The 24572-nt window shown below is 66.4% G+C and overlaps 1 protein-coding gene across 4 annotated transcripts in view; it reads right to left on the bottom strand.

The window, feature by feature from the left end:
- The window catches only part of ADGRB1 (adhesion G protein-coupled receptor B1), a 63362-nt gene that overhangs the window by 6616 nt on the left and 32174 nt on the right, over nucleotides 1-24572 (bottom strand). For 3 of the 4 annotated variants that reach the window (XM_081503983.1, XM_081503984.1, XM_081503987.1), the window contains 9 exons: nucleotides 20551-20692; nucleotides 14611-14714; nucleotides 13235-13337; nucleotides 12507-12657; nucleotides 11989-12058; nucleotides 10453-10519; nucleotides 8015-8100; nucleotides 3338-3509; nucleotides 339-434 (listed from right to left, as the gene is read on the bottom strand). In XM_081503983.1, coding sequence (XP_081360109.1) covers nucleotides 339-434; nucleotides 3338-3509; nucleotides 8015-8100; nucleotides 10453-10519; nucleotides 11989-12058; nucleotides 12507-12657; nucleotides 13235-13337; nucleotides 14611-14714; nucleotides 20551-20692 — 991 coding nt within the window. The remainder of the gene's footprint in view (nucleotides 1-338; nucleotides 435-3337; nucleotides 3510-8014; nucleotides 8101-10452; nucleotides 10520-11988; nucleotides 12059-12506; nucleotides 12658-13234; nucleotides 13338-14610; nucleotides 14715-20550; nucleotides 20693-24572) is intronic. The other variant, XM_081503985.1, reaches the window with a different exon arrangement.

Here is a 24572-nt window from a genome sequence, read left to right as displayed (position 1 = left end):
TTAGAGAATGTGATTGAACACAAGCTCACGGTGGGGCGGGGGGTGAGTGACGGGCAACGAGAGGCGTGGAAGGTGTACGGAAGGGTGCAGCAGTCCAGCGGGGGGCCAGACACCCAGAGGGTGGTGTCCGGACAAAGGGCACGGCCGGTGCCAGAGGATGAGCTCGGGGCGGACACTCATCCTTTGACCCTGTCCATGCCCCCGGACTGGGGGTTTCACTTCGGCTAGACCCCAGCCTCAAACTGGGCTCAGAGGTCCTCCTAAAGGGCTGCTGGGGCCTAGCGCAGGCGCCGGTGGGGGCCGAGAGGGGCTGCCTCTGTCCCGGCCCCAAGCCCTACCATGAGCTGGGCATGGCCGTTCTGGAAGGAGCCCCCCGAGTCCCCGTTGCCCTCCTCCTGGCGATCCACCACACGGCACTTCACAGCGTCCTGGACCTGGGGACGGAGAGCAGAGAAAGTCAACGGCCTGCTACGCCCCCAACGCCAGGAGGGCAAGTTCAAGTACAGCAGGCGGGATCTCGGTGAGGGGCGGGCCTATCACAGGCCACATGGGCCACACGGGCCACCATGGCGGGGGTGGGTGGGAGCTCTCACAGGGGCCCCTGCTCGTCTGTGGGCCGGAGCAGGGGACGGCACACGGGGAAGCTTCAACAGCAGCCGGCCAGGGCCCGGCCTCTCTGACTTCTGAGACCTCCTCTATGCCTGTCCTGGGGTGACAACTCAAAAAACACGGAGCTCTGGGCCCCTCAGAACACGCCGCAAGCCCCTCTGGCCGGAATCTGTGGGTAAAAGCCCACCACCGTCGGCCTGAGTCGGCTGGTGTCCAGATGTGTCCTGAGTAACTGTGGCCTGCACGTCCCTGGATGTCTGGGGCCGGCTGGGGTCAGGCTCTCACTCCCTTATCACCAAGAATAGTGTGCTCTGTGGAAGGGATGAGCCATCACGGCCTTGAGCTCTTCAGGAGGGAGAGAGAGGGTAGCTGCGAGTGAGGGGCCAGGGGAGCAGGCAGCAGGGAGCCGGGGAGCAGGAAGCAGCCAGAGGAGGAGGAGGAGACCCACTGAGCCACGGACACTGCTGGTCTGCGCAAGTGGGAGCCATGGCCGCCACCTCTGCCTGCTGCAGACAGCACCAGGTGTGGGGACAGCAGTGAGCAGAGCGCCCGTCCTCAGGGTGGTGACACTTTGGAGGCCACAAAGGGGAGCGCAGGGAATAAACGAAGGTGCAGGAGGCTAAAGCACAGAGAGTGGGGTGGGGTACGTACGGAAGGCTGCCTGGAAGAGGTGTCCTGAGTTACGGTAGGGAGAGCTGGGAGGAGGGCTGTCAGACACTGACCCAGCACACACCCAAGAACCCGTGCCCACGGACCCTGGCCACAAAGCCTGTGCTACTGTGAGGACTGGGAGAGCCTAATCCACACGGCCACATGGCTGGTCGTTGGCAGGGCGGGGTCTTGCTGGCCTCAGGGCCATAGACACTCAGAGCACACTCCCAGTCTCACGCTGGCCGACTGGACAGCAAACAGCTGCTCGGCCCTGCTGCGTGCCCAGCGGGGCAGGCCTGGCCCAGGAGACGGCAGACATAAGGGTACGGAGGACACGCTATCCCCTGGCAGACGGCCGCGGGTTCCCCATGTTTCGTGTCCTCGCCCCACGACCCAGACTCCAGGGGTGGCGGCGAGGACCCTGCTCGTGCCCATCGGGACATCCTGTGCCCACGGGGCTGGTGTCCGTGTGCCCCTCCTGGCCCATTCTCTCCAGCACGGCTGAGCGGGCACAGGCAGCCGGGCCCGCCCCACAGGACCCCGGAGCTCACCGAGGGCGGGGGAGGCCGGCCCATGGGTCCTCCGGCCCAGCCCTGCAGGCGCGTGTGGGGGCTTCTGACCCCACCTCTAGTGTCCTAAGAGGCGGCCGGAGCCAGCCAGCCGAGTCCATGCCAGCCCCCGTGAGCCCGCCCTCAGGGAAGCCAGCCCTCCACGGATGCCTTCACCTGAATCCACCTCTGACTTCCGCCCCTGCCCCCTCAGGGACACAGCCTCTGTTCCTCCATCTTCGGAGCGCTTCCGTCTCTACTCATCATCTCTGAGGCCCACAGGCTCTCTTCCTGACTCAGAACGTCACTCTGTCGTTGCTGCCCATCTTGTTTCGTAGACGGTGAGGCGGCCGAGGGCCATGAGCCCAGACCACCGCAATCTCAGTCCATCCCCGGTGAGTGGGCACGAGCTACTCTAGGGGGCTGTCCCGAGGCTCCCTAATGTGAGTATGTGGGGGGCCAGGCACAAGTGGGTGCTGGGCTGGGGGAGCAAGGTTCTCTCTCCAGGGCGTCAACATGGGTCCGTAAGGTCACCTCCTCCTGGGCCGTCTCTGGCTCCAGTGTGGGCGGGTCCGTGCCTGTCTCAGGGGAGGCCCTCCTTGGGGCCTCAGGACTAGAGAGTGGACATGCGGGACCAACTAGACGCCTGCAGGTGGTGGGGGCACCACTCCCATGGCAGAAACGTCGGGGCTTCGCCCTGCTGTCTTTCCTGCAGTGGGAGCCCCTGGAGAGGGGCGTCCCCATCTCCCTCAGGTGTGAGCAGGGCAGAGGGTGGGCTCGGCTGTTCCCACCAGGGTGGCCCCGTCTCAGCTGTGCAGGCCCCCAGGCCAGGGCCTGGCATCCACACCCAGACAAGAAGCTCCAGGCGGGGAGGCTCAGTGTGCCGCGCTGGCTCGGCAGACAGAAGACGGATCGCCCCTCAGGATCTCAGGACGTCCCAGCACAAAGGGATACTCCGGCCTGGCCTCCCAGGCTGCCCAGCGTGCTCACTGCCCTCCGCGAGACCCTGGGGTGGGCTCTGGGCCACTGATGTCCGATGCTGGTGTGTCACAGTCCTGCCCCCCCCAAGACAGGGGCCTGTCCCCTCCGTCGTTGCTACCAGCCAGGAGACAGTCAGGCCAGAGTTCGGTAGAAACCTTCTCCTGGACCTTCCGGAGAAGCCCAGAAAACGCCAGAACAGGGGTCCCAGCTGCCCCGGGAGCCATTCCCGTCCCTGGGCCCCCACCGGCCGGAGTACAAGCCCCACTTTGGCCTGAGCCAGCACACGACGCCGGAGCACCTTCTACGAGACACTGTTGTGTTGACTGAACCCCAGCCGCATGCTGGACCCAAGTCCAGCCTCTCGGAAGAGTCAGGGCCCAAGAAGCTGCCCCTCCCCACCTTCCTGCCTCCTTCCAGAACCTTCTGGACTCAGGGAGGCAATTTCCCAGCGCCTGGGGCAGGCTGACCGCTCACCCCTGGCCTGGAGGGCAGTGCGGGCCCCTGGCCCCGCCGCGGGGCCCGGGGAAGGTGGGCGCCCCCCTGCCCACCTCTCTCCGCAGGATGCAATGCACCATCACGATGACGAAGCCCTCCAGCGAGTCAAAGACGGCGAAGAGGATCTGGAAGAGGGCGGACCTGCGGTCGGTGACGGCGAGCACGGCGGACATCCAGGTCAGCGCCAGCAGCGGCAGCACCACACAGGAGCTCCACAGTGAGGCCCTGCGGACGCGGTGGGCGTCAGGGCTGCCTTGGACCCTGCTGCGCCTGCCCAGGGTGGCCTAGGCCGCCTCCCTTCCGGGCCGGACCCTCGCTGCGCCTTCCCCCCGCCCACCCTAGAAACACGCCCCCACCCAGCCCGGCTGCCTCCTCTCCTGGGGAGTGGACTTTGCCAGCAACACCCCCAGCTGGGGGCTCACAGGGCAGCTGGGGACTCAGGACAGGGGTCCCAAGTGGTTGGGCGGCAGTGAGGGCTGGGGGGAGGGGTCTCTGGAAGATGCCTGACCGTCCTGGAGGCCCCAGGAGGGAGACAGGCACGCTGGAAGGAGGGGAGAGCTGGGGGAGGAGGGGTCTCCCAGGGCCCCCAGCCCCAGCCAGGACTGCAGGAGGGCCACAGGGGAGGCGTCTGGCCAGGCCTCTGGGTGCTGAACAGAGACAGAGTTGGGGTCTGCGGGGTTGGGGGAGGGGGGACCAGAGGACTCCTCAGGAAGAAGGAAGGAGCGGACCTGCGAGGAGAGAAGACAGACGACAGACAGACAGGGCCGGATGGGGAAGGGACAGGACAGACAAACAGGAACAGACACGACAGGCACGTCCCCCTCTGGGCGGGCCCTGCTCTGCCCTCCCCAGGGGAGCAGTTGCCCTGCTCCAAAGCCTTCATCCCTTCCTCCAGGAAGTCCTCCAGGAGCACCTCCGAGGCAGGTCTCACCCTCTGCACCACCAATGGGCTACACGGGTGGTCACTCTGGGCTGTCTCCTTGTCCCCACAGTGAGGACACTGAGTCAACAGGCTGTGTTGGGACAGAAAGCGTGCCAGCAGGATCCTGGGGTGCAGTGTTAGGAAATCTGCCTGACTCCCTGTCCCCGCCACTATTACCACTCTTAGGGCTGCCAGGCCCGAGGACCGCAGCCAGGGTGGGCTCTGCCCCTGGGCCGATGGCTGCCCACAGGGGCTCGGGCAGGACTCTCTCCCCAGGGGCGGGGGCGGCAGGGCCTCGTGGGCCCTCCTCCCTCACGTGGCACCCAGTCAGAAGGGGAGGCAGGAGCAGGTGGGGCAGGACCACGGGGCGGGCACCAGGGGGAGCTGGTGGGAGAAAGGCCAGGGTCCAGCTAGGTCCCCGAGCCCCAAGCCAGCAGGGCCTCCACACAGCGAGGTGAGATCCGCCACCAAAGCCGCATCACCCCTGCAACGGACCACCCCAGCCCCGGGGGACAACTGCCCTCATGGACCCGGACAGGGCACGGCGGCCACACCCGCCCCCCTGGGCTTCCGTGTCCTCCCCCAGCCCTGCTCACCAGTCTCCAGGGCCCAGGGCCCCGCCCCAGGGTCAGCCCGTGTCTCTTCCCGGGGGAGCCCCTAAGCCCACCCCAGGGACGGCCCCTCGCCCAGGGGCACATTCCCTGGGCACAGCAGGTTTCCAGAGCTAGACCCTGGCCTCTCTTGTCGCCTCCCCTCACAAGCCCCCCCGACCCCTGGCGCACAGAACAAGGGGGCCGGTTGGAAGCCCCCAGGCTGGGGACCTGCACCCGCAGGCTTTCTACCCTCCATGCCTGCCTGTCGTGCCCACACCTGGCATGACGCCTCACGGAGCCCATGCCAGGGCCCTGTCCCCGCCTGGGCCTGTCTCGCCCCCAGGGTGGGCCGGGCCCTGCGGTCTGCCTCCTCTCTTCCACTGCAGGCCCTCTCCAGCCGGACCCCCGGGCACAGCCACCCCCTCATGTTCCAAGCAAGAGGGGCAGGGCCTCCCCCACCGAAACCCCTCAGCCTGTTGTGAGTCATCTTCCCCCGGGGCCCGAGGCCTGGTGCTGCAGCCGGCCGGCAGATGGCCGGGGCCTGGGGACCCGTGAATTACTCAGATGCCTGCAGTCCATCCCCTGCAGTTTCTGAAGCATTTCTGCCTCGCACTGAGGTGGGGTTGGTGGGGGCGTGCAGGTCCAGGCGTGATCGCTGGGCAGGGGGAGGGGCAGCTGCACAGCCACCCCCGTGAAAAGTCAGATGCCCCTGGGGGAGGGGGCTGGGCGTGAACGGGGCTGGGCAGGCCCACTGCCGCTGACTTCCCGTGTGACCTGCCCAGTACGTCCCCCAGGTGTCTGGGGACAGGCTCTCAGCACAGCCCGAGTCACAGCTGAGGCTGTCCTCCACCCCACGGGCCGGCCTGCCTGCAGAACAACGGAAGGGCCCAGCTGAAGCCTGGGTGTCTGGGCTATGGACCCCAGCATGGAGGAGCAGCCCAACCCCCTCCACAGGACTCTGCGTCTCCACCCCGAGCATCCTGAGGCCGGGTAGGCTCTCCCCTAGGAGGGTCCTGGGGACCTCTGTCTTCAAGGACCAGACGACCAGACGCTCCTGGGTCATCTGAGCCCCCGGCTGCACTGCCCCTGCCCTGCTCGCGGCCCCTGGAGGTGGCCGGGGTCAGCAAACAGGCCAGCTGCCCCAACACACCCGGTTTCCACAGGTGCACCGGCCTCTTGCACTTACACTGCGACTCCCGACCGACACATGACTCCTCCCACACACACGCCACACTCCGCCACACTCAGGCAGAGCACGGCGACCCTGACGACGGCCACCAGCAGACCGTGTTCTCGCAGCCAGGGGCCCGGCCCGGCTCCCTGCCCTCGGGCCCAGCTGGTTTCATGAGGCCCTGGAGGACGGAAGGGAGAAGACGGGCCAGGCAGGGGTGCGGCACGCAGCATGGAGACCGGGGGGCTGCCAAGGCCCGGAGGGGACAGCAGAGATGACACAACGGACAAAGTGTGAAATGGACGAGATGTGACTGTGGGGCGCAGAGCCCGCGGTGGGCAAGGGGCAGCACTAACATGGTGTGACTGGCAGCTTCAGAGGTGGCGTCAGCCTCAGAGAGGGCTGCACACTCGGCACATTTGGGGGGGCACCCGAGGGGGGCCCGGGGCAGCTGACTGCAAGTGAAATTAACAGACTAAAACGAGAACAAAACTGTTCTCGCGGAAACAGGTAGCGGGAGCGGGAGGGGTGTAGCCCCAAAACTAACCAGAAGGCGTCCAGCCCAAGCCTCCCCAGGCCGGGGGACAGGGTCCAGGGGGCGAGGCTCCAGGACAGCAGTGAGGATGGGGGGCCAGGGGTCCCTGGGTCTCTTTCCACCTGCCAGGGGGCAGGGAGAGCCGAGTGCAGGCTCTGAGGCTAGGTGCAGCTGACCTCAGGGCAGGGCCAGCCCGGGCCCATGTGCACCCACATTCAGCACAGGGTGACGCGAGCTGCCCACATTCACACCAAGAAGTGGGACACCTGGACGAGGCTACTGTCCCCACCCTCGGGTCCCCCACGTCCAGCACGACCAGGCGCTGCCCCAGCCAGAGAGAGGGATTCGCCCGATGGTCACGGGGGGCACCTGTGAGCTACCTGGGCAGCGGCCCCCTGGCCAGCACTGAGCGTGCGGGGTGCTGGGGTCAGGCCCACAGGCGAGTCCAGGGGGGCTTTCGAGCCCTGGCACCTGCTGCACCTGGGGAAGGCCCAACGGGGCAGGCGGCCTGACCTGACTCCAGCCCTGCTCCAGCCACCCCCTGCCCCCCCACCCCGGACCTCAGCCTCGGTCTGCGCTGCTGTGAGATGGGTGCAGGACTGCGGACCCTGCCTCCTGAGTCACTGCAGGAAACAAAGAAGTCAGCGCCATGGGGCGGATGGGCCTCAGTCTGGCAGCCTCGCTGTCGCCCTGACCCCGTGCGTGCCCTGAACAGTGTGACCCGCCGTTCCCGGAGCATGTGTGGCTGACGCTGTGCTCTGGGACAAGCCCGCCAATCCCCGCTTCGCAGACTCAGAGCAGAGGCCCAGGCAGTGCAGGGCCCAGCCCCACGGGCCCTCAAGGGTCACACGCCTCCCCCGGAGCAGGTTTCTAACCAGGACAGAGCCCACCAGGGACCCACGGGGAAGGGCTCCTGAAGCTCTGTCCATGGGGAAAGCAAGAGCAGAACGAGGTGACAGAGAGAGACAGAGAGACAGAGACCAGGCAGGACTGGCACAGAGGGGGCTGGGGAGGGCGTGGACCCCCGCACAGACACCAGCCAGGGCAGAGGTGAGGTGACGGGGGCTCGGCGCTGGAGTGGGACAGGCCCCGTCCGTGATCCCAGGGGGCTCCCGCCCCTCACAGCTGGAGAAGCATCACCCCCCCACCATGGGCCTCTGCCCCAGGCTGGGCACCGCAGCCCCTGGGCACTGCCCTCTCGGGGCTTGAGGAGCATCCTGCCTGGCCCCGCACCCTCCCCGTGCAGGAGGCACCGCAGGGACGGGCGGCCGCGCCGGTTCAGGTTCAGGGCCAGCCGACCACGGAGGGGCAGGGAGAGGCCGGGTGCACCGCCCTCCACCCTGTTGGCCCGGGGTCTCAGGAAGCAGTCGCTTTCACGGCCTCTGAGAACTTGTGAAGCCCCTGCTCTGTCAGGGGCTCCAAGCCCCCATCTCCCGACTCGCTTGGTAAGGGCAGGGGCTCCGGGTCTTCCTGACTCAAGGGGGGAGCAGTGCAGCTGCCCGGTCCTACCCTGCCCGCTCCTTCAGCTTCTTGTCGGTGATGCCGTCCTTGGACACAAGCTTGTTGAACACCAGGATCCCAATGACCATGTTCACCTGCGGGGGCGGGGAAGCGGGTGTGGGGGGGTGCCCGCAGGGGCACTGGGGCCGGCCCCCTAGCCCTGGAGCAGCGCGGGGCTTCGCAGGGCCCCCCACGGGTGAGGAGAGGAGCTCCAGGGAGGACGCGAAGCCCCTGTGGGGAGGGGGCACTGCCAGCTCCACCCAAACTCTGGTCCCTTTGCCCTGTCGTCCCCTCCCAGAGCCCCAGTCCTTAGCGGGGTTCTCCACACCACATGGTCCCGCCAGACCCCCATGTCGCCCATGTGACGGGTCCCCAGGCCCATTGCCACCCCCCTGGGATCAACAGCAGTTTGTGAAGCCAGGATTCCATCTGGGATGGAGTCCAGAGGTCAAGCTGGGGTCGGGGTGAATCTGCCCCTGCCCAGAGCGGTCAAGCACGCGAGGAGGCTGGCGGAATGGCCCCACTGGGTACCTGTCCTGCGCAGACTGCAGAAGGGCCTGCGGGTGACCGCCAGTCCAGCTGTTGCCACGCCCAGGCTCACCCTGTGCCCCTGTCCTTAGCATCCTGGCAACTCGTGTGCGTCTCATGAACAAGCTCACCCAGCTTGAGCCTGACCTGACCCCATCTTGGGACACCCCATCCTGGCTCTGCCTAGGGCCACACTGCTCTCCACACTGGGCAGTCCCTCAGAGATCTTAGCACAGGGCCACCGCCCCACACGTCTGCCCTGAACCCGCTACCACTGGGCACCTGCCCCGGGAAGTGCTTCTGGCAGCCGAGGCGAGTCTTGTGCTACTGCTCATACTGCCGCCTGTGACAGAGACAGGCTGTCCCTAGCGTCCCCAGCGGCCACCGGGCCCTGGTCTCCCCTCTCCCCAGAATGCCCTCTCCTCAGGCTTCCACTCTGCAGAGAGGCTGCTTGACCTCTAGCTAGGTTCCTGTGTCTCAAAGACTCTGGGACTCCAGGGGTCCCTGGACCCATGACTCTAGGCCCAGAGATAGGGGAAGGCCGACTCCCTGGGGCCCCCTCAGCTCCAAACACACATGGCCACAAACACAGCCGCAGGAGTGTCCCTGCCTCCTGTCCTCTGGGTGACAGCGGCTTTCCTGGGTGACCTCGTTTTCTGCCATGGCTGGGGCAGGGGAGGGCAGGACACCAGGGGCTGCCACCCAGCCTGCCGCAGGCGCTGGGTTCTCCTTTGCCTGCATGTGCCTGTGTTACAAGTGGAAAAGACCCTCAGGCTGGGAAAGACTGAAGGCAAGAGGAAAAGGGAACGAGCAGGGATGAAATGGTTGGGTGGTATCAGCAATCAATGGACATGAGCTTAAGCACACTCTGGGAGATGGTGAAAGACAGGGAAGCCAGGTGTGCTGCAGTCCATGTGGGGTCGCAAAGAGTTGGACACGTGAGCAACCAAACAACCAGCCCGTGTTACAGGAGAGGGACCAGGCAGCAGTGCACACCGGGTCAGGACCAGGCCTGCCCTCCAGCTGCACTGCGGGAAGCGACGCGGGGGACTCCTGCCTCTGACATCCCCCTTCCCCGGGCCCTTAGGAGGCCAAGCCCACTGACCAGTGGCGTTGAAATGCAGAGCACGCGGCCTCCCACCCTGCTAGTCTTCCAGACTAAAGGAGCGGGCTCGGCTGGCGCTGGGGGCAGGGGCCTGGGGGCCGCCCACGGATCCTGCCTACCAACTCCACCTGCCTGTTGGCTCCCCCATCTCCTGTCCCTTGTAGGCTCAGCCTCCCCTGGGTGCCCTGGGCCTAACTTTCCTCTACCACGTCCAGTCTGCGCTCCCAGCCTGGCTCAGGTCTGACAACAAGGCAGTGAGGCCCAGCCCGGAGAGAAGGACCCTGCAGAGCAATGCCCTTTCCTGGGGGCAGGTGGGGGAGGAGGGCAAGATGGGCTCAGATCTCCAGCCTCTCCCTGCTCACCCGTAACCCGGGGATGGTAACCCTGTGTGCCTGGGGCACTGTCTCATCCTCACCAAATGGGAGGGGAACCTCAGAAAGGAAGCGCTGGGCAGTGCAGGGGCAAGCAAGGGAAGGGGCTTCTTTCCTCCAGTGAATGACCAGGCGAGAAAAAAACCCCGGCGTGGTCACATCTCTGCTAGCCTGGTCATCCGTCTGTCCACCATCCCCTCAGGGTCACTCACTCAAACCCGCACAGGCCTCCCAACAGGTTCAGAGCCGCCGCGCGGCCATCAGGCAAGCTGTGCCCAGAGAAACAAGAGGCCGCTGGCCCAGCCTCTGCACCCGGCTGCTCTGTGGACCCCACCGGCCCCTGGTGACCAGGGCGACCCTGATGGGCAAGCAGACACAACTGGAGGCCCGGCCCTGGGGGAGGCGAGGGGCTCAGCCGGGGCCAGAGGGGCGGGGGTCCGTACCAGCACGACGGCCGCGGCCGGTCCCACGAAGGCGTAGAGCAGTCCGCCCTCCAGGGAGAGCCAGCAGCTAGGGAGGGAGGCAGGCTTGTTAGTGGCCAGACATGACCCCACCCAGGCACAGGCCGGGCACCACCAGCTTCCAGGCGGACAGGTGCCCAGAAGGGGCAGAAGGAAGTGAGGACGTTGCATGTGATTGATTCTTTGGCTTCGCAACTCGAGGGAGCCCCCAGGCGGCTGGTAGGTGAAGTTCACAGGTGGAATCGGTCCAGAGCAGGGGGTGCCGGGTGCCCTGAAAGTCCCCCTCCCCCGACTCTCTCCCCAGGCCTGGGCTTCCCAGCTCGCCCCGCAGACCCTCCCCAGCCTCACATGCAGACCCTCTCTCTTGGCATCATGTTAAAATGTTGGGCTGCGTTCCCGGCCTAGAGGTTCCTCCTGCCCACTCAACCCAGGCAGGCCCCGAGGCCTCAGTGTCGGGCCTCCTGCTCACGGGAGGACCTGGGCCTTCCTCACCACCACACTTACTTCCCCAAGTCTCCTGGAGACCAGCCAGGGGCCCCAGGAGCCCTGAGTCCAGGGAGGGCTGCTCTTCTTCCCACATGTTCTGTTTCATATGCCCTGAGCTTCCATGCTATATGCCAAACACACTCGTCTTCATCCTTCAGAACCCCACTGCAACGTCCCACCTGCTCCTGATCTGTCCCCAAGCCGGGTAAACTGGTATTCCTTCCTCTCGGCTGTGGGGTCAGTGTCCACATGTCCTTCCTGGTACTTACAGTGCCTCCCTCCCCTAGGGTCCTCAGTCAAGTGCAGGGCATGCCTGCCCCAGGGCCCAGTCACATCCCAGCCACCTGGGCTCCCCAGGGAGCCAGGCCTGCACAGCCCCTCCTCCTGCCTCTCACTGCCCTGTTCTTCCTCACATCCACAGCGGGCTGAGCCTTCAAAGCCTCAGTGACTTCATCCATGAGAGCCCCTCCATCTGCCCCAACCCCCGCCACAAGGGCCATGTGCTATGCTGAGTCTCTCAGTCACGTCCGACTCATTGCAAACCACGGACTGTAGCCTGCCAGGCTCCCTTGTCCATGGGATTCTTCAAGAATACTGGAATGGGTTGCCATTCCCTTCTCCAGCAGATCTTCCCAACCCAGGGATCGAACCCAGGTCTCCTGCGTTGCAGGCAGATTCTGAGCCACCAGGGAAGCCCCAGGTGTCATACAGACTCCTGAAGAGCTGGATCCTTTGTCATGCAGACGGGAAAACGGAAGCTCTGAGGGGCTAAGCAGCTGAGGACATGGGGGCTCCTACCGCCCTGGGTCTGTTTCTCTCCAGCTTGCTGCCCACGGACAGGAGGAGCTGGAGGACTGGGGGATGGGGGCTACCCCTGGGCCTGGCCTCCAGCCCCCAGGGCCCCCGCTCTCGCCAGGCCTTGGCGTTTTCAGCTCTGAGATGGGTGCCCAGCCAGCCTTCACCTTCCAGGGTGGTGGGAGGGTCTGGGGGAGCCGTGCGGCCTCCACCACGTCCCACCGCGCCCCAACTCACTAGTTCATGGTGCTGTACCCTCTGGCCTTGGTAAATCCCACGGAAATAGCCACGACCAGCGCAGGGAGCCCTAGGGGAGGAGCAGAAAGAAAAGGTGTCGGGTGGACCTCCACCGTCTAAGGCCCAGCTCTGCAGGTGGGGGAGTAGGGGGACAAGGCGCCTTTGAAGCCCCTGAACAGAGAGTGACACTGAGCACATGAGAGAGGTGACACGAAGTGGACAAGGACGAGAACCCACAGAAACGGGTGAGGGCTGCCAGGTCAGCAAGTAAAACAGGATGCCTGGCCACCTCTGGACTTCGGATAAGGAAGGAAACATTTCCATTGTAAGTATATCCTGGACATCGGCTGGGATATACTCATACCACAAGGTTATTCCTCATCTGGCACTCAGATAGAGCCAGGTGATCCCCTGGAGACAGAGGCTGGAGAGGACACTGGAGGAGGAGGCTGAAGGTGCAGAGGGGTGGACTAGGAGGGGGCCAGGTTGGGGGCACCCCGCTGCCCTGAGGTGCTCACCCCAGCCCAGGCACAGGAAGCGCTTGCGGACGAGGCGGTTCCGCAGGCGGCCCGTCACGGCCATGTAGGACTGCCAGGCCTCGGTCAGCACCCAGCAGAAGGAGGACAGGAAGAAGAAATGCAGGAAGGCGGCCACCAGCGTGCACACCACCTGCGAAGGTGGGCAGGCGGGAGGGCGCTGGCTTACCCGGCCCCGGGCCCGCGCTGCTTGAGTCCCTAGGCAGGATGCCACCCAGGGCTCACCCGCCCCACCGCTGCAGATGGGCTGTGCGCACAGAGGCCCTGGGGCGTGCTTGCCCGACCCCACTCTCAAGCTGCCAGGGACAGACACCCCTCTCCCCGGCTTCCCCACCCACTTGCAGATACCTCAGAGGTCGCCAGAGCCCAGCCAAGAGCCTCAGCCGGAGCCCACCCGCTCATCAGCTGGCGACCCTGAGACCACACCACAAGGCACAGACAGGCTCGGAGGGCCTGGGACTGACCCTGGGCCAGCATGCTGGAGCTTGAGCTGGTCATCTCAGAGAACCAGTCCCACTGGAGACTCCAGACACCCAGGTGACAGCCTCTCCAGGCTGAGCCATGGGGCTGCAGTGGCCACAACAGTAAGGGGTCTGCAGGGCTCTGCCCCCACCTCAAGCGCCCCAGGGCTGGGGCCCTGCCGCAGAGCCGCCCCATCATCGCCAACAGCCACCCCCCCGGGGCACTGGGGCGCAGCAGAGGCTGCTCACCTTGTTGCGGGTCTGGGTCTGCCCGATGAGGATGAGCGCGTTGGAGGAGATGATGGACAAGCAGAAGTTGATGAGGATGACAGAGCGCTCCGAGCGGATGTACCTGTGGGCGAGGGCGGGTGGCTTGCTCGGTGCCCAGCAGGGTCCCAGCTCCACAGGAGCCGGGTGCCGCGGCCACGAAGGCCGGGCTGCCTCCTCCCTGCGGGGCCCCGGGGCTCCACCACATCCGCACTCGTCCTCACATCATCGCCTCGGCAGGGGCCACGGGGTCCTGACCACCCCGCACGGGGAGGGAGGTGCTTTGCAAACCATAGCGGCCGCAGGGGAGGGTCCTGGCCGGGGTGCCAAGCAGGCCACAGGGGGTCAGGGCAGACGTCTGAGGGGGGCTGGTGGGAGGGGCGCCGAGTTTCAGGGTCACTGGCCCTCTGGTGCCTCTGCCCTCAGGCAGGATGGGGTGGGGGTGGAGCAGGAAGGCATGGGCACCCCCGCGCCGCCCCGTGGCTGCATCGACCCCTCCTCGCGGGCCTCAGGCTGCGGTCACGCTGCCCTTGGAGCCGACACACTGGGGATTGGGCTGGACCCAGCAGGTGCGGCAACCTTGGCTTGACCCTCGATGACCCACACTCCCAACCCCTGCGCCTCGGGGCCTGCGGGGAAGGGAGTCTGCGCACACACACCCCACCCAGGGCTGGTGAGGGCAGGCGGGGTCGCCCCCACACTGCCCCACCCCCGGGGACCAAGGGACCAATGACGGCCAGACAGCACCCGAGCGCGGGGGTCCGGGGTGGAGAGGCCTTGCGGCCTGCGGCGGGGGGCTGGCAAAGGCTCCCACCGGACACCCGCACCCAAGCTCAGGGAGCGGCCTGGCACATCCAGGTGACGACAGACCACGGACAAGGAAGTCAGGGTCTCGGGGCCCAGCAGTCACGGGACAGGGTGCTCAGCTGGGCGGGTCCCACTCAGAGAGTGGGAGGGAGCGGGCCCGGCTTCTGTGAGAGGCCTGTGGGCGCCGGGCTGGGCAGGAGCAGGAAGGCCCGGCCCCCTGGGCTGCCCCCGTGCCTCCGCTGGCCACCAGCATCCAGGGAACCGCAGTCGGGGGGGCTGGGGGGTGACAACGGAGGTGATGGATGGTCCCAACTGGGAAGGTGAGAGGGAAGGACGGCTCTGGGTTCCCAGCCCATGGCCGTCCTGATGGAAGAAGGGGCAAGGTGGCCCCAGTCACTCCTTTCTGAGGACCGCTCCCCACCCCGGGGCTGCAGTCACCCCTCCCGGGGACCTCCCCGCAGTCACCCTTTCCTGGGGACTGCCACCCCAGGGGGCACAGTCACCCCTTCCGGGACCCCCCTCGCAGTCAACCCGCCACCCCCCGCGGTCACCTCCACACGGAGACGTAGATGATGATCAGCATGAGCAGGGTCAGGGATGACACGCCACAGCCCACGATGAGCGTCACCGACGGCGCTGCCACCTTCTCCATGTTCTGGGGGGGCGGACAGAGAACAGAGTGAGGGGAGGGCAGACCTGAAGGGGACACCGGGGGAGCCTGTCCCCCACCTCCGCACCCCCAGGAGCCCCCGCGCCCAGCAGCTCCCAGCCGCCCTCCCGCAGCGCCCTGAGCAGCCCTCAGCCCCGGGAAGTCCCCGGGGAGGGGTCTCATCTCCCGCCAAGGGCGGGATCTCTGTCTGCGCCCCACACTGGTATAACCACAGCTGTGGGGCAAGCCTGGCCATAGCGCCCCCCATTTCAGGGAAGGGCCCCCCCGCCCCCCGTGTCACAGGCGGGCTCACTGAGGCAGCAGGCCCAGCACCCTCCACGGGCAGCTGTCCCTGACCCTGTGGCTCTGCAGCGCCAGCCGAGGGCAGGGACCACAGCTCTGGGGGGGGCTGCGGCCCCTCAACACCAGCCAGACCCAGTCCCCCCGGACACCCACTCCACCCGGGGGGCACCGTGCACTCGCCCAGCCCTCCTCCGCCAGGCCCCGTCCCTCCTGATCCCGCCTAGCCCTGGCCCTCCTGATCCCGCCTAGCCCTGGCCGTCCACCCCGGCCTATCCCAGGGCACCTCCACATGAGACCGCCCCCACGCCGGGCGCCCCGAGTCCGCCCCCAGACTCCAAGCCTGGCCCCGCCGCTCCGTCCGCCCAGACGCCGGACAGGCCTCAGGCTCTTCTGGTCTCAGCTCGTCCCCTCGCAGGGGGCCTGGGGCAGCCCTGAGCTCCAGCCGGGCCCTTCCCACATCTCCCTGTATGCACCCCGTGTGAGCGGGACCCCCAGGCGGGCAGCCCGCGGGTGCTTGCTGAGCAAAGATCTTGGTCCCTCTACGTCCGGATCCCAGAGACAAACCGGGGGCCCTGCAGCCCCTCCCACCTGCCCCCCAGGCCAAAGGAAGGAGGGGGTGAGTCCTGGAGCCAGGGCAAGGCCCGGCCAGGTGACAAGGGGCGTCTGGTGGGCGCCCCCGCAGAGCTGACCCCTCCGTGCCCAGGCCCAAGTCTAACCTGGCTGACCCCGCACGTGCAGAGCAAGCCTCCCGCTCGCCTCCTGAAGCCATGGTGGCCCTTCCTGACCCCGGATGGGGCCTTTCACCCTCCTCGGGAGTCCGTGCTCTGGGGGCTCCTGCACAGGCACCCCAGGGCCCACCCCCTGGGCGCAGCTGCTTCCACCCACTCCATCCACGGCCGGACGGCCCTTCCCCACACCAGGGCCCCCATCCCGAACCACTGCTGGGGGCGCCTGTCTGTCCCCCGAGCCTGCTGTCCTCACATCTGGGAGCCAGGCCCAGCACAGACAGGCGGTCAATGTGACTGGCTGGACGAACGGAGCCCGGGGAGGCAGGCTCCTGGAAAATCAAGAAAGTTGTTCAAGGTCAGCCAGGCCATCCACCATCCCTGGGGGCTGGCCCGGGTGAGGCTCTGGAACCAACTCCTGCGTTTCCACACGGGGAGCTGGAGGGCCCTGTGGAAGGGGGCCTCTGGGCTCCAGCCAGCGCCCTTGAACTTGCTGGGCAACCTCGGGGCCTCAGTCAGCCACACAAGTCACGGGTGGCCGAGCAAGTGGCTCCGGCCCCGACCTCCGCAGCCATCTGCCTCTATCTGCCCCCATCAGGCCTGGCAGCCACACACCCACCAGCTGCCCACCTGACCGCCCACGCCCTCCTCCTCTCCATCTGGCTGGTCCGTTGCTTCTGACAGCCCTAGCCCTGCAGGATCTCAACGGTGTGGGGAAGGGACAGGTGACAGAGTGGTGGGCAGGAGCGTCAGGGACCCCAAGGCCTTGTTGGGAAGGCTGGACCGGAGACCTTAAACATGAGAGACGGGCCCCAGCCCACGTGGATGGCAGGCAGAAGCAGGCCAGCCTCCTGCCGGAAACGGGCTCCCTAGCCAAGCTTTGTGCCGCCCCAGGGCCTTTGCACCTGCTGGTCCTCCCCTCAGTGCTCTTCCCCTGACCTCCACATGGTTAGCTCTTCTCTCAGCTTAGCTGTCACCTCCCAGGCGGCTCAGATGGTAAAGAATCTGCCTGCAGCGCAGGAGAGCTGGGTTCGATCCCTGGATAGGAAGATCCCCTGGAGGAGGGAATGGCAACCCACTCCAGCAATCTTGTCTGGAGAATCCCATGGACAGAGGAGCCTGGCGGGCTACAGCCCATGGGGTTGCAAAAAGTTGGACACGACTGAGCGACTAACACTTTTTGCGTTCCTCGCAGTGAGGACTGGACAATCACTGTGAACCGGTCCCTTATCTCTCCGCCCATCCTCTTGCCTTTAGTTTCTGCAGGGTACCGGCCCCCACCCCACCCTTTACTCCTTTGTAGTTCACATGGTTACCGTCAGTTTCTGCCATGTGAACTCTCTACTTCCAGTCTTCTCCCAAACCGTCACACACCTTACGCACCCGGAACTCCGACGTCTTTCCTAAGGCACTGTCCTTACCCCAGCTCTGCTCCAGCACCACACGTGGCTCACAGCCACCCCCACAGATGAGCCCTGACTCCAGCACTGACCGTTTCCTGGTCCTGGTCACACACTGAGCCGTGACCATGGTCAGGCCAGCTACACAGTTCCGGGCACATCCCGCAAGCGACGCCACCAACCACTGTGCCCTGCAGGCCGTTGAGCACATGCCAGGCCGTGTGGATGCCGCCAGTACCTCGCCAGGTTTGGTCCCCGGCCGGCCTTGCCCCCTCAGATGTGACTCAGAGCAGTTACTCAACCTTCCTGTGGTCACAGCCTGGCACAGGCCATGGAGCCGGGACCTGGCACTCCGGCTGCAGGCAGGGCTGGGGGTGGGGGGACGCCAGGGTCTTGTCTCCCTTTGCTTCCTCCCCCCCAGGATCTAAGCTCTCCCTGGGTCCAGGGTTGTGACCACAGCACCCCTTCTCTACCATCCTCTCTGGGGCCCTTGGTCTGGACTCCAGCCCCGAGACCACTCTGCACCCCAGGAGTGCAGCCTCCACTGGCTCAGACGGACCCCATGCCCAGCGCACAACCCCCACTCTGTGGGTGCAGGCAGGCAGCGCCCACCCCCATGGCCCAGCTCCCCACTGCCACCACCCCCTGCCAGCTGGGTTGTTGTGCCTTCACACTTGTGGGACCCTCTAGGACCCCCAACCTTCTCATCTGTCTCTCTCACCGCCCAGCCGCCCAGCTCCACTGACCTCAGCACGAAGCTCCGTGACCCGCTCCCCCTTCGGGCAGGCCCTCCAGACCCAGACCCCTCCCCTGCCTCCTGCTCATCTCTGCCTTTCTCAGCCTCCCATGGGCCACAGCTGCTCCCTCCTCCCTGCCAAGCCGCTGTGAACTCCCGCTCACTCCCGCTCACCCCTCAGGGGCCTGCTCCACACCTCCTCTCGTGTCCCGAGCCACGCTTGGGAAGGAAGGAGGCTGGTGCAGAGCCCCCAGAGCGCCCCTCTCTCCGCCTGGGCTGTCTCTCCAGTAGACACTGTGACCCCTGACGGCCCAGCCCTGGGCACACAGGGGGGTGGGCTGCCCGGAACAGCCTCCCCCTCGCTCTCAGCTCTTCCCCATCGGCACCTCTGGGGTCACCCTCACTAGGGCCAGAGCAGGCTGGGAAAAGCAAAGGCTCTGATGGCAGTGGAGCACGAGGTGGGAGGCCCTCTGAGCCACACCCAGGCCTTCAGGGCAGCACGTGCCCCAGCCCGCTACTCTGCCATCTGACAGAGAAGGACCCTGAAGCTCACGGCGGCCCAGCAGCCTGCCTTTGGTCCACGGCCGAAGGGTGCCTCTGTGGCCACGGAGAGCTCCCGTACCGCGGGACTCAGCTGCCTCTTTTGGGACGTGGGGACAATGTGTCCAGCCTTGTGTGCAGACCAGGCCACCACAAGCCCCTCTGACTGCAGCTGCTCCCCCACCCCAGGCAAAGCCTAGAGCCCTTCACAGACCAAAGCTCTGCATTCTGTCTGTGCACCCTGGCACAGGGCCCTGTTCGCTCACCCTTGGGAGCGCCAGCGCCAGGTCAGATCTTCCTAGAAAGGCCCCCTGGGCCTCACGCTCATCCCTGAGCTCCACTAGCGTCAGCCACCCACCTGCCCCTCACCTAACACGTTCTCCCTGCTGGGCGGCCCCAGACTTGGCAGGAGACCACCCTTCCAGGATACGGGGGCCGAGCCCTGCTCCAGGCCTGGCCCAGGAGGGTCCCTGGCAACCGGCGAAGCCCTTGCAGACACCCTGAGCAGCACGAGGCCACTTCCATTTTCCAGGAGAGGAAACCGAGGCTCAGAGGGACTGAGGGCCAGTCTATGGTCACCATATGTGAAGGACAAGCCCGTGTTTCAAGATTAGAGCAGCACTGACCTCCCGCGGGCCAGACCTCGGACTTGAAGAGGGGATCTGGGCACTGCATCCTGCTCCAGAGCCCCTCAGCGTCCCCACCCCCACCCCAAGGAAGAGCAGCTCCCAAGGCAGGCCCTGGTCCACCTGCTCAAGCTGCAAAGGGGACCCAGGGAGCCCCAGCACAGTGGGCTGCTTCCCTGTGCAGAAAGTCACCTCTTCCAGGAGGCCCCCCGCAAGGCCCTGGCTGCTGTCCTCAGGGCCAAGCCCCCAGAACCAGCAACAGCTACAGTTCTGTCACGGGGATGGCCTGAGGGGGACAGCACTCTGGGATCTGGGCCGAGAGCACAGACCCAGGTCCAGCAGCGTCACCCCAAGATCCTGAGCAAGGCCCTGCCCCCGCCGTGACTTTCCTGCCGCTCGATGGAGGGGTTAGAGGCAATGACCTCTAACATCTCACCCAGCTCCTACCCTCTAGGGGGTCCTGGCTGACATTGCCCGCCCTCTCCACGTCCCCGAGGACAAAGGAGGGGGCAGACTGCTCTCAGAGAGGCCTGGAGCCATCCTCCACATGGTAACTAGGGTTCTGTGATGGGGGAGCTGTGCCACCCCCATCCGATTAGGGCCAGCTACCCCAAACACCCCCAAATTGGTGTCCCCCTCCCTGTCTGTCCTCCACATCTGCTGCCTGAGCACCCTCCCACGCCAGGCCTGGGGACTCAACAACCCTTTCCCTCCTCCCAGGGCCTAGTGACCCGGCTGGGTACCCCGCTTTCCTGGGTCCAGTGAGTGAAACTTGGCCCTGGGCAAGAGCACCCCCCAGCCCCGGTTGGCTGGGCCCAGCACCCAGAGCCGAGCCAGCAAGCTGGCCCCAGATGCCGTCGCCATAGAAACTGGCAGCCCCCACAAGAATCATGGGAACAAAAAGGAGGCCCCTGAGAGGATGGGGCCTTCCCAGGGAGGGCTGCGGGCCTGGGCCAAGCCCAGCACCCTCTCCAGCTGGGAGCCCTACCTGGTGACGAAGGCGCCTCTGAAGACCAGGGTCCATTTAGGGTGGGTGGGGAACGCCTCCAAGGAAGGTGGCAGCTCCTCCCCCTCCCAGGCAGGCCAGGACCCTGCCATCTGCTGGGGGAAGGACCCTCACCAAGTGACAGCATCGCCCCAGCTGGCTCTGTCAGGCCATGCCTTCCTGCAATCCCAGCGCCCGGCGGGGGCTGCCCATCTCCCCTGAGCACCGGCTCCCTCCAGGGTCCTAGGCCCCCAAGGAGAGTGCAGAAGACTCACCCATCAGTCCCTCCCAGGGGCCCCAGCCTGGTTCCTTCAGGGCCAGTCCCCAACTCCACATCGCCACCCACTCGGGTCCCACCCGCCCTCTCCAGAGGCCCGAGCCTCTCTGGCCGGGCCACGGGGGCATCGGGGTGCAGCCGCCCCTCCCCGCGCCGGCCCTGGCGGCGACCGGCCTCCCCGGAAGCCCCCTCCCCGCGCGCCCCCGCCCGCCCGCCTGCCCTCCCGCCAAGCGCCCGGCCGGGGTCTCACCGCGTCGGCGCTGAGCTGGGCTAAGATGGCGAAGGTGGAGAGCCGGTCACAGAGGCAGCGCGTCCGGAGGGCGTCGAGGGGCACCGTGCGGCAGCCGCGCCACGACCAGGGCCCGAGCTGCGGGGGGGCGGGGGAGGAGGGTCTGGGGGGCGAGACACACGGGGGGAGGGGAGACAGGGGCGGCGTGAGCGGCGGCTAGCCGCGCCCCGGCCCCGCGTCCCCGGCCCGCGCCCGCACCTGCGCCCGCCGCCGCGCGCGCCCCGCCGGCCCCCGGAGCCCCGCGCCCCATGGCCGCCGCCGCCGCCGCCGCCGAGCCACGGGAGAGCGACTCGCGGGAGCGCGGGCCGGCAGGGCCGGCAGGGCCGGCGGGGCGCCGAGCCCTGGCCCCGCGCCCGGAGAGCGCCCCGCCCCAGCGCCGGGCAGGGAGGGGCGCGTGGGCGCACGTGGAGCGGGGCGCCAGCCGGGGGCCGCGGCGGCCTGCGGTGCGCGCGCGGGCCGGGCGGGGTGAGGGGCGCCCTGCGCCGCCCGGCCCCAGGCCTGGTGTCGTGCTGGTGACCTTGGGGCCGCCCCGCCCCCACAGCCACCTCCCGGGGCCGGGCCGCGTAGGCCAAAACGTGCCCCCTGGCGTCTGACCCAAGGCCCTCCTGCTGCCTGCTGCTCGGGGTGGCGCGGGTTCCCTTGAAACTAGCACTTGCTAGGGCCTCAGTGCGCCGGACTGAGCTACTCTGCAAACCAGCCGCTATCTAAGTTCCTCATCCCCAGGCCGGCCCACTTGTCCGCAACATCCAGCGAGGCACGCCCGCAGAAGGTGCCCATGAAGTGTCTGCACCAGGGCCCTGGACCTGCAGGTTAGGGGGCTCCAGGCTGCCTGAAGAGGTGAGACTGAAACGGTGGTTCAGGAGCCACAGCTGGGAGGGGACTTCTGCCCCTAGGGCTGAACAAGCCCCTTTCCTCCTGCTCACAACTCAGACCCCGAGTCTGCCCCAGGGAAAATTCCAGGTGTCTGTGGCCAGGGTCTACCCACGGCCAGCCCTACATCCCTCAGCCCCAGCCCCAGCAGTTGGGAACTGCAAGGAGCCTTCCAAAGGCCTCAGCCTGCCTCCCCCACCCCAGCCCTTCTGTATGGGGTGAGTGACTCCGCCCTGCACCCCTCGCAGGGAGCCATGACTCCCCCACACCGCGAGGGCCTCTGCTCGACACCCGGATGCAAGCCACCACCCTGGGCTACCTCCTGGCTGCGTCACCTGGGAAGTCAGGTACCACCTGAGCTTCAGTTTGCGCATCTCTAAAATGGGGAGGGGACAGTCCAGAGGATGACACAGGGCACCCGTCCAGCTGCCCTCCTCCCCAACACCTACATGAAAGCTTAGGAAAGCACAGGGGCTCGGCCGCGGGCATCCCAGAACCCAGAGCAGCTTGTGCTGAATTTGAGATGTTACACAATCTCCTTTCTGAGCGTCAGGCCCCAGGGGAGGAGGGACACACTCTGGGCCTGCTGGAGGCCCTGGAATCTGCTCTTCTCTCTTCACTTCCCCCACAGGGAGGGACCTGCCCCCATTTTACAGAGGAGGAGAACTGAGACCACCCACAGTGACAGCTAGGCAGAGGCCAGGCCTTGGCTCTGAGGGGTGCATCAGGGCTTTGTGGCCCCAGAAGATGCCTCCCCACCCACACTGTCTGTTCATCTCTGAAATGCAGGGAGGGGAAGGGATGTCCCTCTCTTGGGCACTTTGGGCCCGAGCCCGTGGGGGCCAGAGTTTGGGGGATCCAAAGCTCTTCCGTCTTAGGGGCCCTCCAGAAGGAAGGCCATGGGAGGGTCCTGGGAGCTTCTGCCTCTTTGGCTCCTGAGCCTGCCCGCCTCGGCCTACCTGAACCCCGCTAGCATTCGCTGAGCCGAGTGGAAGTCAAAACCTATCAAGGCCTCGCTAGAGACCCTTCTCCCCTTCCTTCTCTGGAAAAGAAGACCTCAATAGCCACAGGACCAGAAAGAAGACCTGGGTGATGGAGGATGGTGAAAGGGGGTGTGGGGCCCTGCAGAGTCCTGGGATTCCCAGCCTGGTCCTCCCGCCCCCTCGGTGGCGGGTAGCAAGGCCTCACTCAGCTGCCCTGGGCCCATCACACCCCGTCTCCCTCATCCCCCAGCGTCACACAGGACAGGGGTGCAGAGTACTGAGCTTCAGCTGCCTCCGGTCCCTCCTATCCCTGGAGCACCCTGTCCACACCTGGGGTGGCGCGTGCAAGCCACGGACCAGACCCCAAACGGCCAAGACAGTGGAGGCCAGAAGTCCCAAGACCCCGGGCACTCGGGGGAGGTGGCCTCCTGGGGCCCTTCCAGCCTGGGGACAGCCCCTCTGTCTCGCTCATGCTCATCCACAACATTGGCCACGTGCCTGCTCCTAAGAGCTGGAGTCTGTGATCAGCCGGGCCGTCCCGGGTTCAAATCTCAGCTTTAATCTCCGCCGCCCAGGCATGGACGCTGTCTCAGCCCTCCTCCTCTGAATGGAAGGGGGGACCCTGACCCCAGCTCTTCCGCCTGCTGAAGGCTGTTAGGAGGGTCGGGAGAGGACAGCACCCCCAGGCCTGGGGCGAGGGGAGCTGGGCTGGCCAGGACCAGCAGCCTGGCAGGTTCCCAGGCGGCGCTGGCGGGTCTGCTGGGCACCAGGCTGACAGCTGCCGGCCACCTCCTGGGAGAAGGCCAGCCCCAGCTGGTGCCTGGCCCCACAGGGCTCCTGCCATGGGCACTAATTAGCTTATCAGCCTCCCAGAGGAGGGGAGGGTGAGGGGCACTGCCTGCTGCTGACGGGCTCAGCCTCAGACCACGGAGAGCATGAGGAGGTGTCCGCCCCGGTCCTGGGAGCCGGCCGCTGGGGCGAGCATCCTGGGAGGCGGGCGGCTGCTCGGCTTGCCCAGACCCTGCAGGACTGCGGGCGGGCCCCCTGTGCCTCCCCACACTGGGGCCCCCCGGGGTCCAGCGGGCCGGGGGGAACATGCCCCGGCTCCTGACACAGGGACGGGGACCCACTCCTTGACTTTGCCCCACCTCAATATTAGTAGCTTCGTGTGCATTTTATCATGTAATCTTTGCAGTAATCCTTAGCTCAGCTGTGTAGGTACAGAGACCGCAGCTCAGAGAGGGGGGGTGATTGCCTGAAGCCACACAGCACGACGACAGAAGGGCCCAGATTCCAGTTTTTTATCTGTCTGGTCACCCCGTACCCCCCACAAGGCCTACACCATCTGAACCGCCAGGCTCTGAGAAGTGAGTCTGAAAGGGGCCCTCAAGGATGGCGTATGGCCCGTCCTGCCCAGGGCGGCGCCTGGTCAGTGGAGGCTCCCCAGGCCGTTAGCTGAGCTCTCTGGGCTGCACTGCGCCGGACGCAGCAGAGGACCCGCTGGAGCAGGACAGGTGGGCGGAGGTCCCTGACGAGAGGATCCTCGCCAGCATCTGAGGCACACCCTAACCTGGAAAAGGTTGGGCACGCTCGGCCCTCCTCCTTCAAAAAACCTCTCGGACACATCCTCGGACATCCACCACTTCTGGAAGTTCTTCCCCACGTCAGACAGAAATCCCTGCTGTTGCTGTGACATTGCTACCATCTCTGCAACACAGGCAGCTCGTTCCCTGATCGCGCTCTCCCCGACCACTCCGCGCGCCAGAGACCACTGGCCACCTCTTCACTGAGCTTCAGAAACTTGGACTATCTGGGTCACAGAGCCAGGCCCCCCTTCCTGGGCCCAGGCCTGGGGAATCTAGGTCAAGGACACCTGCTCCACCCCAGCCCCCAGGTCCAGAGCCAGAGAAGGAGCGGGAGCTGCGGCCCCTCCCGGCCCGAGGGGAGGGGAGGGTGCAGGGGCCCTGGGCCCCTCAGAGTAGAGCTGCCAGAGAGAGGCTGTCTCTGCCCCCATGAGACCAGGGCCTCCAGGACACGGCCACGCCTGCCTCATCGGACCACAGCCCCTAGGACAGGGCTGTGCCCCCGCATGCGCCCGTGGAAAGGTCCAGCACTGCCCACCCCTCTGTG

Source organism: Giraffa tippelskirchi, chromosome 6, assembly GCF_054371585.1.
Source record: "Giraffa tippelskirchi isolate mGirTip1 chromosome 6, T2T-mGirTip1v1.2.pri, whole genome shotgun sequence".
NCBI classification, from domain to species: domain Eukaryota; kingdom Metazoa; phylum Chordata; class Mammalia; order Artiodactyla; family Giraffidae; genus Giraffa; species Giraffa tippelskirchi.
The sequence above is the reverse complement of the archived record's forward strand: the minus strand, read 5'-3'. Positions and strand labels throughout refer to the sequence as shown.